The sequence below is a fragment of the Varroa jacobsoni genome, unplaced genomic scaffold (assembly GCF_002532875.2).
Source record: "Varroa jacobsoni isolate VJ856 unplaced genomic scaffold, vjacob_1.0 scaffold_727, whole genome shotgun sequence".
Classification (NCBI taxonomy): Eukaryota; Metazoa; Arthropoda; class Arachnida; order Mesostigmata; family Varroidae; genus Varroa; species Varroa jacobsoni.
In genome coordinates, this window is record NW_019213629.1 from 154,843 (window position 1) to 169,481 (window position 14,639).

Consider the following 14,639-nt stretch of genomic DNA (forward strand, 5'->3'; position numbering starts at 1 on the left):
GTTCAGGAAAACCGGGAAAGGGTTATACGGGTTAGCTTTGCAGAGTTAGATTAAAATTATCTATCTTTAACGAAAAGTCATGTCCATAGTATTTTATTCTATTTGATTCGATCGTTTGTATCGAGTTGTCTCTCTGATTAGCCGTCAGATAAATGCTGTCAATCAATATATTCCTTTACTGTATTTTTGTCCGCAAATTTAGATTTCTGCTTAGTTTTAGGCAGAAAAAAATTTCTTAAAGCAGATGACAGTTCAATAAGCATGCCCAAGCAGAAACACTAAATAAAGTTAGACGATCGTCATTTTTGGTAAAATATATATTGACACTACTTATGTGTTTTGTCCCAGTTTCATTTCAAAAATCCAAGAATTTTTTTTAAGCTCAAATGTTATTTTCAAGTTCACTAACAGCTAGCAGCATTGTTGAAAAAGTATCGCTATATTACGCTATTTTGGTTGGTGTTTTTGCCAGCACAGGGCCGAACCGAGAGGACACTCCGTTGTTCGCGTGGCCGACTGTCGGCTTGGAGTCCGTCACATTTGGCGGCCATGCGGCTTCGGTTTTGTATTCAACGATGAAAGCCATCGACAAGTGCGGCTACAGCCTCGTACCCACACAACGTTTATCGCCGTATAAAACACTCAGTTTCGAGCTTTTGAGCTGAGGTAACTTGTTACATTTAATATATGTAACAGCTCAATCTAGTTCAAGATGGTAGAAGAGTGAGCCCATTACGGAAAGAAGACCCTAATGTTTCTACACTAAGAATAGAGTAAAATGGAATGATTAACTTGAAATCGTTGCCTGATATCTTGTTCGAGCCAATTTTGACTTCGATTACTGAAATCATATTTTCTATAGACTATGGCTTGACGTTAGCTGATACCCAAAAACGTCCGTTTTCAAGGTTAGATCTTGAGTTGCTTCCTCGAACTATCCACTTAGCACTTGTGCGCTACTTCTCGCACCTTTACGCAGTTTAATTGATTATGACGCCGTTAAGTTAACATAGCTGCAAGCATTCATTTTTAGAGAATTTAGCAAATGCATCTGTATCGAGAGGAGATTTTTTTTGTGACTAACCATTTGAGCTAACCTAAAACTCTTAAAGCGACTATGGCTTTTCGAGATGACATAAAACTGTTCAGTGGCTACGTATAATCAGAATTGAAGTAATTTTTCTGTACATCAGCACGTTTCCCTTAATTTGCAGTAAAAAAAAAACAACACTATGAAGAGTTCTAGAGGTTATAAGAAATAGCTGAGTTATAAAGCATCGTCGTCATCGTCTAGATGGGAATTTCGACGAAATATTGGTCGGAAAAAATTAAAAAAAAGAACGATATAAATTATTGTATGTCAGTGATAAATTGCATTAAGATGTCAGTGCAGAAGCACACGAAACGGCGTGTAATGCCGTCGAAGGCTCCACCAAAGTGACAAATGGCTAGCCTTGCGCATTCAATAGTGGAAGCTGAAATATTAACGGGAAATGAACTGATATTTGAAGCGGCGTCTTTATCAACTGCCAACTGTTTCTTTTGTGAATTGAAAACTTATGTAACACTGCACAGACGAAGGGTAATTCGATCATAAAACTTAGTGTTAATTATCTACCTGCTGGAAGCTAATATAAGAAAATCGTGGACTCTCTTAGAAAGTCTATTTAAGAAGATTGCCGTAATATCTAGTCCATTTTAAGTGCTTCGTGGAATCTTTCTGTAAATTGCCTAGTCTTTGCTGGTAGGTTAGAATAAAGAACTCTTAAATGCTATGATGTCGTAGGCCCAAATAAGTGTAATACAGGATCTTTCTTCCTATCGGGCGTCTGTTAACAATATAGCCTTGGTTAGCAAGTAATACATAGGGTATTAATTCGAAGTGTTTTATTTTTATAGCTATCGCGTGCGATTTCATCTATATTTCAGGTAACCTTCTCTTCGTATAACGGGCCCAGTGCAACGGATCCTAGACACACTTAACTAAAACTTTTATTTAGTTCAAACTTAGTTGATATGTTCTGAAGATATAGCATTTTCTATATAAATACCACAGTCCTTTTATTGCTGTTATTGTTTTTGATGTCAAGTTTATCGTTTTTTCGAGAGAGAGAGATACCGTTTTCAGCGTTTCAAGCCGTTTGTTTATTTATTTTCCCATAATACGAGATTATAATCTGAATAAGGATAGTTTTTCACGTGACAACAAAGCGTAGCATTCAACTCTCATGTCCAAATTAATTGATCACTTCTCGCCAGTGAAAAACCTTGTTCGGAACTGAGTTTGTCAGTATCGGAAAACATCTGAAGAAAACAGTGATTGCAAAAAAATCTCCCATTCATCCTTTTGTATGGCGATCTGGCTTAATTCTAAGTGTATCTTTCCAAGCTACGCGAACGTGTACTTTACAGCGCCGTCAAGACATCGTTTGTCATCATCCGTAACTATTTTGTGAGCAACCATGTTTCCTCGCGTACAGTCTATCGGGAATCTAAGCTTTTAAAGTTTTATAGGTTTATATGTATGTATGTATGTATGTATATTTTACCATCACTCAAGGAGCTTGACAATATCCAAGGGTCTGCGGTTCATGTCCTGAGCCAATTAGAAGCTCATTTGCCATTTGAAGTTTTCCTTACCTCGGATAGCAGATCTAGGTGGGGTACACATTCTAGGTTCGAGATCCCAGCGTTAGCTTTAACAAACCCTACCAATGAATTCTCTCAGTTATAGAGTCCTTGATGTACACGGCTCAAAGACCTAGGACTGCTTTAGGTCTCTTTGGTCTAAATCAAAGGAAAAATAAACTAAGTATAGAAATGCTTTCTTGAAATTCCGTTCAGTACGTCGACGAAGGCACAATACAGTGAGCTTATGTGGAACAAACAGAAAGCTATTTCAAATAAAAGAAACAGGGCACACGTAAAACAAAATTAAAAGATAATGCTTTTACCGCCTACTATTAGAGTTCGTTGTCTTCATTAAACTTCAGTATCGCTTCCCTCATCTCGTTTGCTAACATGCAGACGTAGTACAGTCATGCGGTTTAGAATCGATTATCAAATAAAAAAATTAAGTAGCTATTTATTTGTGAGCTGCCTAATTAATAAAATTTGTTGTGTATTTTATTATTTTTTTACACAGAGTGCACCTGATGTGCCCCATACGGCAGAATATATATCAAACTTAGTTTTTATTCATCAGCTATTTATTTTGTACATGTAGTATTTGGCTCAATATATTCGTGCGTTTGCAAACATTTCTTATAGGTACTAAAAAACTGCCACAGTGTGTAATACCCTAAATTGGATTTCGCATAGTAATAGTTTTCGTTAGTATTAGCCGTAAAAGGCCCATGAAAAACGGAAAAGCTATTTAATTTCTGTTTAGCAAACGAATCAGACAGTTATTTAATGCCAAACTCATTGTGAGTCACAATACATGATTTATGAAATATAGCAGCCTGCATTTGATAACTGCAACGTAGCGCAATGATTCAACATTTTTAACGGTTGATTTCCGACACAAAAACAATAACAATAATAATAATAATAATAAGTTGGAAAATAGTAAGGTTTTTTTTCAGGTTTTTTGCTTAGCGTCTTGTCTGCGCACAGCTATTACAATTACAGACCAAACGACAGCCATTGTAAAGAGTAAGGCGCTCCAGAAGTATAACATCGGATCGTACGACCCCACGGTATCACGAAAATATCCTGAAATTTAAAAAAAAAAACAACATCGCTGTTGTTTTTCTCGTAAGAATACATTTAGGCAGCGCTGCTTCAGCAGTAGGAAGTCACTGACAAATCGCCCAGTCCCTGATCTCTCAGCAGAATGCAGTTATTTGTTAGACAAAACGTTAATACGGGAACGTATGATAAAAAAACTAAGTAATAAGTTTCGTTACGGTATTGAAGACGACTAGTTTCTTTAAATGAGATTCGTTCATGGAAAGATAATAAGAGCGTGTTTCTAACCAATGAAAGTCGGGCGTCCGAAGGCGATAAAGCCGACTGTAGAACAGATTAAACCATTTGCGACGGCAAGATTGTGAATTCCTAGAATATCTAAAATTAAGATTGCAACATAATAAAAATAGTAATTAATAGATAGAACGAATAATCCATGACAACAATAAACGATATTTTTAGCGGTTTCTCATAAATGTACAATTAAGTTTCGCTAGAAATGACATCACATTTTATATCATGTGTGCAAGACACTGGTAAAATAACTGCACTGCAGTTTTTGCGTAGTTTAACTTACCAGAGACGATAATCGTACACATAACAACAGTCGATCCATAGAACCATCCAACGAGAACGAAAAGGCAAGTCAGGACACTGTATTCTCGAAACGACGGAATGATACAGGCCAGACCACCAAGGCAGAAGTAGTTCACGACGAATACTACCTAAATAACGAACCGAAGCATATAGATAGCGATTCCAAACGTACAAGCCTGACATAATAACTTACCTAATTTGATGGATGTTTTTCTTCTAATTAATAGTTCCACTATAACACTGAAGTTATCTAATTTTATGCCGTCGACAGCGACTCCTAGTGGAGACTATTTAGAAACATAGGAAATTTCATCTGACACTGGTATATTCATAAAATCTGTAGTTATCCTGATAATAGTAGGCCACATATTGGATATCCGCACTGTAATACAACAGAAGTGATCTTTTTTCGAAAACGGCTTTTCTCGCACATTTTGCTTTTGAAGGATAGGCTTAATTAATACAGAAACGGTACAAAAATTATCTTTAGGTTAATTTTCCCATTACCTTACGGTCGATGAATCCTTTATCCACAAGAAAAGGAAGAATGAGACGTCCTAGCATATCCGTAACCGAGACAAACGGAATTGTCCCAATGGCTGTGCTTTGATCGATGCCCTTGTCCGTAAATAGGTCAATCATTACCTAAATGGTGGTTGCGATTTCACGCTTGAACCCATTCTGCTGAACGCTCTCGTCCACCGTCCACCCACAGGTAGTGATGGTGAGCACACTATATTGCATACATTGTGCTCACCATTGCCGAATAGGTATTGGCAAAGAACCAGTTGATTCTGATTTCTTATTCATATCTTTCGAAATATGTCGGCGCTCTAGCTATGTAATGGTTTGATACATTCATGGACATAGGGCTGTCATGAGTGGTGGGTTCACTGTTATGGAAAACTCACAGGAAAGTGGCCAGGGGCAACTGTTCGAGCTCTACGCAATCGAACGAAAAATCGCTTCGAGGTCCGAGAGCCGTTAATCGTTTAGCAGTGAAATAAAGTGGTTTACTTACCACTTTGTTTTTGGAAAATAGCGCGAATTTACTAAAATTTATCTTAAGGTTATGATTGTTGTGACAAGTGGTGATAAACCAAGTGGTGAATTGGGTATTCATAGATTGTTGAATTTGAAATTAACTGCGCGCATCAGATGCACGACCTTCACGTCTTTCATCTACTTTTCAAAATTTGTATTAGGATACGCCATGAAGAAACATTGATTGCTCCTTTAAAAAAACAGTAACTATAAGTTCCTTTGAAAAATATTAGTTACCATATGGGCCTTGTTCTCCACCTAATGTTTTCTAAGCAAAGTATGTTTATACAGTATAGGCGAAAAATATTATCATCTAGAAAAAATGTTGCTAACTTAACGGTTTAACGTAATAGCAGCTAGCGCGAGACACGCAGAGAAGGATTATGCTGTCATTTTGAAAGCAGACTTTTTACACCCATATAAAGATATCAATAAATTCAGCATGTCAGTTAAGAGTCATAGAAGGTACCAAAAATAGTATATCGGTGTAGGTCGTGAAAACGATGTAGGAGATAATCATCAAATAGAACAAAGGGTTACAGAATATCTCTCTGAGAGAGAGCTGCCTTTCTTTTTCCAGAGCCTCGGATACTTGAGCCAGTTCAGCATCTGAAATAAAAACAGAGAATGAAATGACTTGGGTTGCATGTTTATCAGCAGAAAGATACAGTCTTCATATCTTGACTTCGAAAGAAACCGGTTGTCATTAATCTCCATGAACTTGCTTTTTTCATCAACATATTCTAAGCGGCGCCCGTCGTCAAGTAATAACGATATTAGCATCTTTTAGTGAACTTGCTTTAGAACTTATTATGTAAGCTACTTCGAAATTATTACCTTGTTGCATATAGCATATAAGAATTCTCGAAATTTTCAATTGTCTGGGTTACCCAGAGATTTGATTCAATATTAAAACCCAGACTTAATATTACTTTACCTTTTCCAGCATCAATAGCAGCACTCAACGTGTGGACATCTGGCGAAGGAAGCGGCGGTTGATCCCTGTGCGGATTCTTCTCCTCACGAGCGTTGACGTTGTCTAAATTGGATAACGTTACTTCTGCCAGCTCGTTTTCACTGGTATTATGTGGCAAGGCGCCTGAGAGAAGCCCAACAGAAAAGAAAATATCTCTGAAGCGGCTGTTACGTCTTACTCATTTGGCATTTCCCTTGCAGCCAATGTAGTGATGAACCAACAATTCTTTCTCCTAATAACGAAATTTTTCGAGATCGATACGGTGAAGTGGTAACATTTTCAAAGGCACCCCTCACTGAGATTCGATCCCGCCTCAGTCATACAATTTTCTACGTATAACGTTTTAGATAGCGAGGGGTCGTTTTGAATAATGTAATAAAAGTATCTTTGTCACGTTAACTCGAACCTCGTTACAGCTATAGGGCCACTCAGCCATTTGTTATTATCACCTTGAAAGCCATACGAAGCAAGTCCTTGAACAATACACTTCGATATATATATATATATAGAACAAGAATATCAATATATATATATATATATATATAGAAAAATATACTTCAAAAATTAATGTTTGTGCTTACGTTGGAACGGGATTCCTTTACTGCTTAAAACTGCTGTTTTCAACGGTCGCACCAAGCGATCTTTACTCAAGATAGCCCCACTTGTCTTCTATTAAATTTACTAAGCAAACAACGTACCCTCTTCAAGGCAATTCGAAAGGCTTGTACTCAAGTTTGACTGGAAGTTATTACTACCTGTGCCAATATCTGTGGCGAACACGAGATCCGGATCATTTTTTCCTCGAGTACCAATATTTATTCCCATAATATTGATTGACGTCGTACGAGTCCTGTTCCCAATCTGTGATAACGTTGTGGCACTACGCGATCGAGTTCGCGGAGACTCCCCCGTCCCCGTATCTATCCGGGACCGCTGTCAATCAGAAAATTCGATGTATGAAACAATTCGTTAAAATATATATCATCACCGCTAAGGTACAGATCTTTTCACGTAACGGTGTTAACTCTAAATCCAAGAGACTGGAGGAACAGTGCAGTGCACGATAAAATAGAGACATAACATATACTTGCCTTTGGTCAATGCTCACAAACTATTTCTTGCTAAACATATATATGATACGCAACATACGGGATATAAACGAGATAAATGAGAGGTGACATGCATATAGAAAAGTGTTTAAATATGCAAACACAAACGAAATACGCAAACGCATATTTTTATGGCTTACCTAAGACCTATACGGCTTATATACGTTTATAACTACCAGTCAACTTATCGGTATATTCGTAACTGTACGTGCAATCTAAAAGTCTAAAAGGGTTTGCTCAATCTTGCTAAGAATAACATACATCCAAATACGAAAGCGTAATTACGTGAAATCATATTGGGGTACATCTTTGAATGAGACTTTTGATATAAGAGTCTCCAAAGTGACTTAGATGATATATTTTCTTTCGGGGAAGAATAATTTTCTAACTTGGGTCATTGTCGCAACTGGCGACGTCCGTCCATGAGAACTGATGGTGAAGCGTCGAACGATCTCTTGATCAATACTTGGCGCACGCATTTTCGTTTTCCGCCAGGATGGCTGCCGCATCAAAGACGACATTATTGGTGTAATCAACATGATTCCCGCGAAAATCAAAAATAACCCTGCAAGACAGCCACGAGGAAAGCGATTTCTTCAGAGCACCACTACAGCCTGAGATAATACATCTCTAGCTAGATATGTATAATTTTATCTTGATCGGAAACGTCCTCAGTACCACTTAAATAGAGGGAAAGCATGTTTCGAACGCATGCTGGACACAGAGAGAGATTTGTATCACTATATTAAAGTTTGTGTTCACATCAGCCATAGCCAAGTTATAATATGTTCAATGAGGCTTGTATCGGTCGAGACTCACCATGCAGTCCGAAGTCATCGTAAAGTAGTTCCGTGAATTTCGGAAAAATCATCGCTGCAACAGTTGATCCACAATAGTTAATACCTAAAGCGACACCTTTGTATTTCTGGAAATAGTAGCTCAAAATAACCGGATTCAGGTTATACATCAATCCAGCGCCGATACCTGCATAAAGACGTAATACACTGAATTAAATTGTTTGCAAAAAGCTGTACATTTAAAAAAATTTAAAAATACTATACCTAAAGATGACTACTGTTATTATTATTATTATTATTATTATTATGTTATAGGTCGATCTGGATGTTTAGAGCAAAAGCAAAGAAATGCGTTATGCTTCAGGAGGCTGTTTGACGTGTGACATTTTAGATGCTCGAATAAAATACCCAGATGTATCTAGATTTGAAAAACAAATTTGCACATCAAAGGGCAAGATGGATCGTTTACCTCTAGTGAACCAGTGCCCTGCGTTGAAATACGAATCGTTCAATCATTTATCTATTCATTTGAACCTGTCATAGTAACTGAAGATTTTTAGAAAGGAGTATGTACTTCTGTATTTCTTGGATGACCCAAAACTGACCACACGCCTCGAAGAGTCAATTTGGTCCTCTGTTTGTAACGTTTTAAATGCGACTTAAATACAGCTTTTTTTTAAAAAAAAAAAAAGTCTACATGACCTTCTTTTGTTTCATTCGCTAGCCGTTTGCTGTTCCTTCATTATTACATATGCATGGTTTGCGGCAAATATCAGAAGCAATAATAACAAGGGAAGAGATCATCAATAGGGTAATTCGAACAATACCGTTAAGGATGCCAAAAAGGACGGTAAGCTGGACAATATTATTCGCAAAGTAGCAAGCACCAAGACATACGACTGACATGCACCCGCCGATGACGCACGTTATACGTAGCCCAAATCTCGTACTCAACGGGCCCGACAGAATACCTGAAGATTTGCAAAGAGTGCTACCAGATTCAACCTTAAAATCTCGACCGTGAATTGATTTTAGCAAAACAGACAATCGTTTCTTTTGCTTTTGACCCCTCCAACTAAAAGATGGAAAACTACTCAAGGCAGTACTTTCTGCTTTGGCGAAAGATTTTAGCGGAAGTTTTTTTTTTACCTGTACAATGTACTATTTATTATAGAAAGCGAATTAAAAATATTTTTGAAACAACAAAATCAAGACAACAATGCTTGTTCTTACATAAGACTCTGTTTGAAATCAATAGGGACAGGATTTGGCTGTTGGGCGTTTCAGGCTGAAGGTCGGCCGAGAAGAGCTAGGATAAGATTAGACTCTATTTCTCCATTTAACTAAGCACCGTATACTGCTTTGATACAGCAGGCTTACCGGCAAAACTAAGAAAACCAGAAATCAATGAGATGGGCCACGCAGCTTCTCCACGCTCTACGTGAAACGTATCCATAACAGCAACATAGAGAACAGCAGCGGAACGGGTGCAGCCGCCGACAAGGAAGGTGTTTGTAAAGCAATAGATGACCATTCTCCAGCCCTCCCAACTGTCTGGGCCGCCTTTTTTACTTTTTTGCTTTTGCGTATCCGGTTCATGGTTCTGAAAATGGAAGTTAGAAGAAGTAGCTATAGATCAGCAGCACAGCTAGAGAGAGGATAATCCTAGGCTCGATAAAACTGCCATAGTTTGGGGCTAGATACTCATAAATTTTTCACTGTTTTCTCAATATCGCTTTTGGACAACTACTCAGTAAGTGACAATAGCCCGCTTCCTTGACCTCTAATAGTGTATTGAGCTCTTTCAGGTAAGCGTTGAGAAAACTGGCTTTTCACCTTTTAACTAAATAGGGAAAGATGCAGCGATCATTTCTATTGGGCAGTCGTACTACAACCAATAGGCAGTTAATATAAACAAAGGCCGGCAAACGACTGATCTCACTGTTCAGAAGAAATTCGGTTCCTCAGAACCTATTTTAGGTATAGTAGAATGCTTCATATCACGTTTCATAATACACTGCTGTATTCTACAGTTCCTGTGATTCTTATCTCTAGTCCAGAGTGCTAGAAAATCGTTTAGTGTACAGTGCGAAGACAGTTAAACTTTTTGAACTTATTCTACCAGTAAAGTTATCTCATTTTCAATTTCAATATGAACGGTTGAAGTACTATTATCTTATATGGCCTTCTGCTACTTGGGTATTAGTTATTTTGCCATTGTTATATAAATTTCAGGTACGAAAGCAGAGAGAATGTTGCAACTCTATTTCAACATATTGTTGAGATTTGAGCAATTTGTACGTTAACAAGTTTCTGACAATAATAAGATCCTGTGTCTGGTGACTGCGCTAGTTAACACAGAGTTGCCACGTGCAACTTGTGCATATTTGCCGCCATTAACTTTTATGTTGTAAAATCAAGCGTCGTCGTGCAGTAGCACCAATTTACCTTTTCGTAACTGCAAAGTTATGCAAAGTTTACTCATTACGTGCTCTAACAGCGCACTTCAGCCGTAATCGATGAGCTGGGGCTCATGGAACTAGCAGGTAACTGCCAAACATAAGCGTCTGACGCTGTATATTTGCTTAATGTTTCGCCTGTTCAGTTGCATTCACTGACAGATGCGACCCGTCCTCAAATGCAATTATCGTCAAAGACACGTTTTTTATAACAAATCACGGCGTCAACGCAAGAGTGGGTCATCGTTGTCATGTAGGAACCAAGAGAAGTAAGCGTCTTTACGTCTCCGTTTCTGAGCTCCGATTAAATTAAGTGACATCTATTTGATTAACTATTTTGCTGTACTAATTTGAGCGAAGTGGACACGTATGGCATCTTTACATGCACCCCAACTGGATACTAACATCTGAGCACTTTGAGATGGATCGGCTTCCACCACCTCGTTGTCCACCACCCAATCTGGTACGAAGTTGAATTTTGAGCTCAAACTTTCCCTCCGAAAATTTTCGAAATAAACGGTTCTAGTAAGAGATGTTTTCCGAACACGAGATTTGTACGATGAGCTGTCCCCGCCGCAGTACCTCTAACATGGATGGAACTTACATTCGTAAACGATCCGAATTCTCAAAATTGCCAGGTAAATAATGAAACGCCGAAAGAAATTCCCAATGTACGGCCTCCAATTCCAAAGGGTACAAATGGTTCTCAAGAACAACAAAATGAAGAAGTGAAATATGGAAATTCCAAAATGCGACACCGACGCTCTCCGCGTCTAATACTAAATGACAAAATATGGATCTTGCTAATTGCAAAAACAATTTCGCGTTGATGTCGTATGTACAGCTCGGTAGAAAGATAATGGCCACTCATCACATTGTTATGTATAGTTTGAAGTAAAAGCAATCTTTTGGACACATTTGGGACAATTCTAGGGAACTTAAATAACGAACGAGTCCAATGTTTTTTAACACCCTGTGAAGTAGAAAGCGTTTTGTGGTATTGCGCAGACATGAACCGCGCAAGTATTACTGCTCGCCTTTTTAGCTACGTAGCACCGCAAGTAAGCAGCTCAGAATCTCGCGATCTACAGAGAAAGTAACCGTGTCGATAGGAAACTTGGCATACTCGAGGTCGTACGAAATCCCTGCGACTGCAGCAAATTGCAGCCCTGTCGCCGTTTGAGTGAGAAACTGTGAAAAGATTTTCAAATGTTTCTATGTTGCCTGACGTGCAATGCTACCGAATATTTTACCGCTGCCACTGAACGCGTATCAAATATGGCCTGAACGGATTAGTCGGTAAGGCCTGGTTTGATTGCAAAAGGCTTCCGATTCAAGACTTAGAGCAACAACTTACCTTGTGTAGGTCTTTATTCGTGGGTCAATAAAGCCAGTCTGCTTTTGTCACTACGCTGCGTACAACAGAATGAACAGCTTTTCTAATCTTAATAGGTGTTTAAATGTTATTTGTTTTATCTGAGTAGAAGTCTTATTGAGGGTGTTTGTAGCTTTTTAATTTGGTTAAAGTCAGATTTGAGCTATGGCCTTCATAAAAGATGGATAAGACTTCGCTTTTAAATTATTTATTATAATTATATAAGAAAAAACCTTCCGTCTAGCGGCGGTAGCTCAGTCGGAGCAAAGTCAGCCTATAGGCTGCTTAGAGCAAACAGTACACGTATGTAAATATGCCTTGTCTTAATAAAAACAACTTATTTTCTTTACTTGTTCCGTAGCGTATTTTGTGTACGTATAGTGAAAAACAGGGTATCGTACTTTAAACCAACTCGTCTCCAACTTCACAACCCCTCACGATCATATGCTGATAAATTTAGATTTGCATCTTCATTCGAGTGCTACTCAGTTGCTCTAAGAAAGCTCGTTTGAAAAAGATCACTTCGACTTCGGTGTACATACCCTAGTATTTTTTTGCTCGCCCCTAATGATCCACGATGGCAACGGACAGTACGACACAAAGATCTGCTTGGTTAACGTATCGCGGATATCGTTCTGCAAACAGCATGCTGAAATTCTTGTACGGTATAAAGCTAATTAAATTGCTATTTACTTAGCGGTGCTTGCATTGATATGGTGAATTACTCCGCTGTCGTATGGTCGGACGCATTTCGGCACAGTCGAAAGCATAAAACTGCGCGCATTTTTGATTTTCGCTAACTTTACTCAAGGCAATTCTTGAGTTAAGTTAAGGGTTCGTTTAAGAGATCCTTCGCCATTAGCTCATAAACTCTCATTGGCCTGGCTGGCTACAAAAGATACAGGGTTTCTTTTCGATGAAATTGATTAGGTAACGAATAACGTCTATTTTATGAGCGTACCACCTCACAACCGTATATATATATATATACATATAAAGTAGATTATTTTATTGAGTCATGGTGCAGTTACAATGAGAGTCAAAAATAGGTTTTGTTTTTCCGGAAACTATTTTTCGAAAATGGCGCGTTTTTAACAGTAAATTTGACTATAAACTTCCATTGTTCTTCCCCTGCTATCAATAGCTTCTTTTTTTTTTCCCCAAGTACTTCAGTGCATTACTTGTGCTTTAAGCTTGACATTGGCAGAATAGTGGCTGTGATCTTTCAAGTGGATGCGCAAGCTAGCATTCTCGTCATGCTGCACGCATTATTAGAGTGCAGAAAACTGCAAGATGTGGTGTTTATTTCAGCCTATCATTCAGTAACGTGAGTTCACATCGGATATTTTGTATACAATTCTGTATAATTGCTTGTTTTTTTCGATGCTCAATTTGTGAAACCTCTAAACGCTGTCTTCGCCATAAGAATATAGGTTTTAAAAATAATTCTTTTTCCAAGATTTTAAAAAAATACCTCAGGTACCAATGGTAAAACTATATGCCTATTAGGCCATAGGTCTTACGTTTGATTCTCTGCAGCAAAAGTAAAATCGACGCTAGTTTTTAATTGAATTTCAAAGCGCTAACACAAGCATCTTTCGAGTGTTTAGAGTCGTCACATTTCTAAGCTTGCCGCCTGCTCCATTCTAGATAAAGTTATATCAAGAAAGACCAATAGACATTACCAAGTAGCTGTGCCAGCTTCATTTGGCCGTAAATCGCAATGTTTTTAAATATAATTGGTATATAAATACTAATAACATAGTGTAAAATCTAGAAACAAATAGCTATGACTATAATTTCGAATTTTTGTGTTACAGTAAATGATAGAATAACGAAATGAAGTTATCAAAATGATCTGGCTGTCAACTTAGGCAATTAACAACTGCCAATCTCGCCTTCTGCCGAACTCTGTTTCTCCAGTAAATACGTTCTACTCTCTGGGCCTTTTTTTGCTAGATGTATATCCGATACCCCGTTTATCAGGGTTCAGGATGCCGACTGTCCTAATTCTAAATGAAACGAAAGGTGCGAGCCTAGTGCCTTTAAATGGAATCTGATTAATAGCGGCACAAGCGCAGTCTTTACAGCAACCCCGGCCTGTTAACTGAATGGCACACGCCATTTCCTTTACCCAGATGCTAGTACTAATTAATAAAAGTCCGGACCGCTACGAGTGAAACAACGAATGGCATCGTACTCCAATAGCATTGTGTTATGTAGGAAAACTACTCGCGCGATGATCACTTTAGTTCAGTCGGGGCATGTAGCATTTTAAGTAGTTTGCAAATAATAATACGCCGGGGCTCAGACTTACCGAAGCTGGGATCGGCCTAGACACTGGATAGTCATTAGGTGTGAGATCATCGCGGTTACTGGTAACCATCTCTTCGCCAGAGTTGAGTTTTTTTTTAACGAGCAGTGATGTTTAGGATGATGCCGCCCCGGCAACGATATGACGCGCGCTCGCGGTAAAAGTCGGTCGTCCTTGCGCCAACCACTTGCTGCTTTTGCGATAGGTAAAAGACACGGGTAATTGTTGTGTGCCGTCAACTTCCGCCCCTACAGCCCTCTTACGCTGGTTACCAA

At 38.5% G+C, this 14,639-nt stretch overlaps 1 protein-coding gene and 1 long non-coding RNA gene across 3 annotated transcripts; one reads left to right on the top strand and one right to left on the bottom strand.

Moving 5' to 3' along the window:
- The first annotated feature begins 482 nt into the window (after positions 1-482).
- On the top strand, positions 483-2,968 carry LOC111263032 (uncharacterized). Its single transcript, XR_002681986.2, has 2 exons — positions 483-666; positions 1,930-2,968. It is a non-coding gene; the product is annotated as an uncharacterized LOC111263032 (long non-coding RNA).
- A 223-nt stretch (positions 2,969-3,191) lies between these two features.
- On the bottom strand, positions 3,192-14,639 carry LOC111263029 (monocarboxylate transporter 9). Of its 2 annotated transcripts, none has more exons than XM_022837767.2 (12): positions 14,368-14,639; positions 9,597-9,819; positions 9,044-9,187; positions 8,239-8,292; positions 7,809-7,984; positions 7,066-7,243; positions 6,272-6,433; positions 5,804-5,943; positions 4,798-4,935; positions 4,271-4,418; positions 3,982-4,071; positions 3,192-3,717 (listed from the first exon to the last, which is right to left on the bottom strand). In XM_022837767.2, the coding sequence occupies exons 1-12, from the start codon at positions 14,434-14,436 to the stop codon at positions 3,584-3,586; spliced, it is 1,656 nt and encodes a 551-aa protein (XP_022693502.1). In that variant the 5' UTR covers positions 14,437-14,639; the 3' UTR covers positions 3,192-3,583. The 2 variants fall into 2 exon arrangements, with proteins under 2 accessions (XP_022693502.1, XP_022693501.1); XM_022837766.2 differs by having other exon boundaries at positions 8,239-8,403.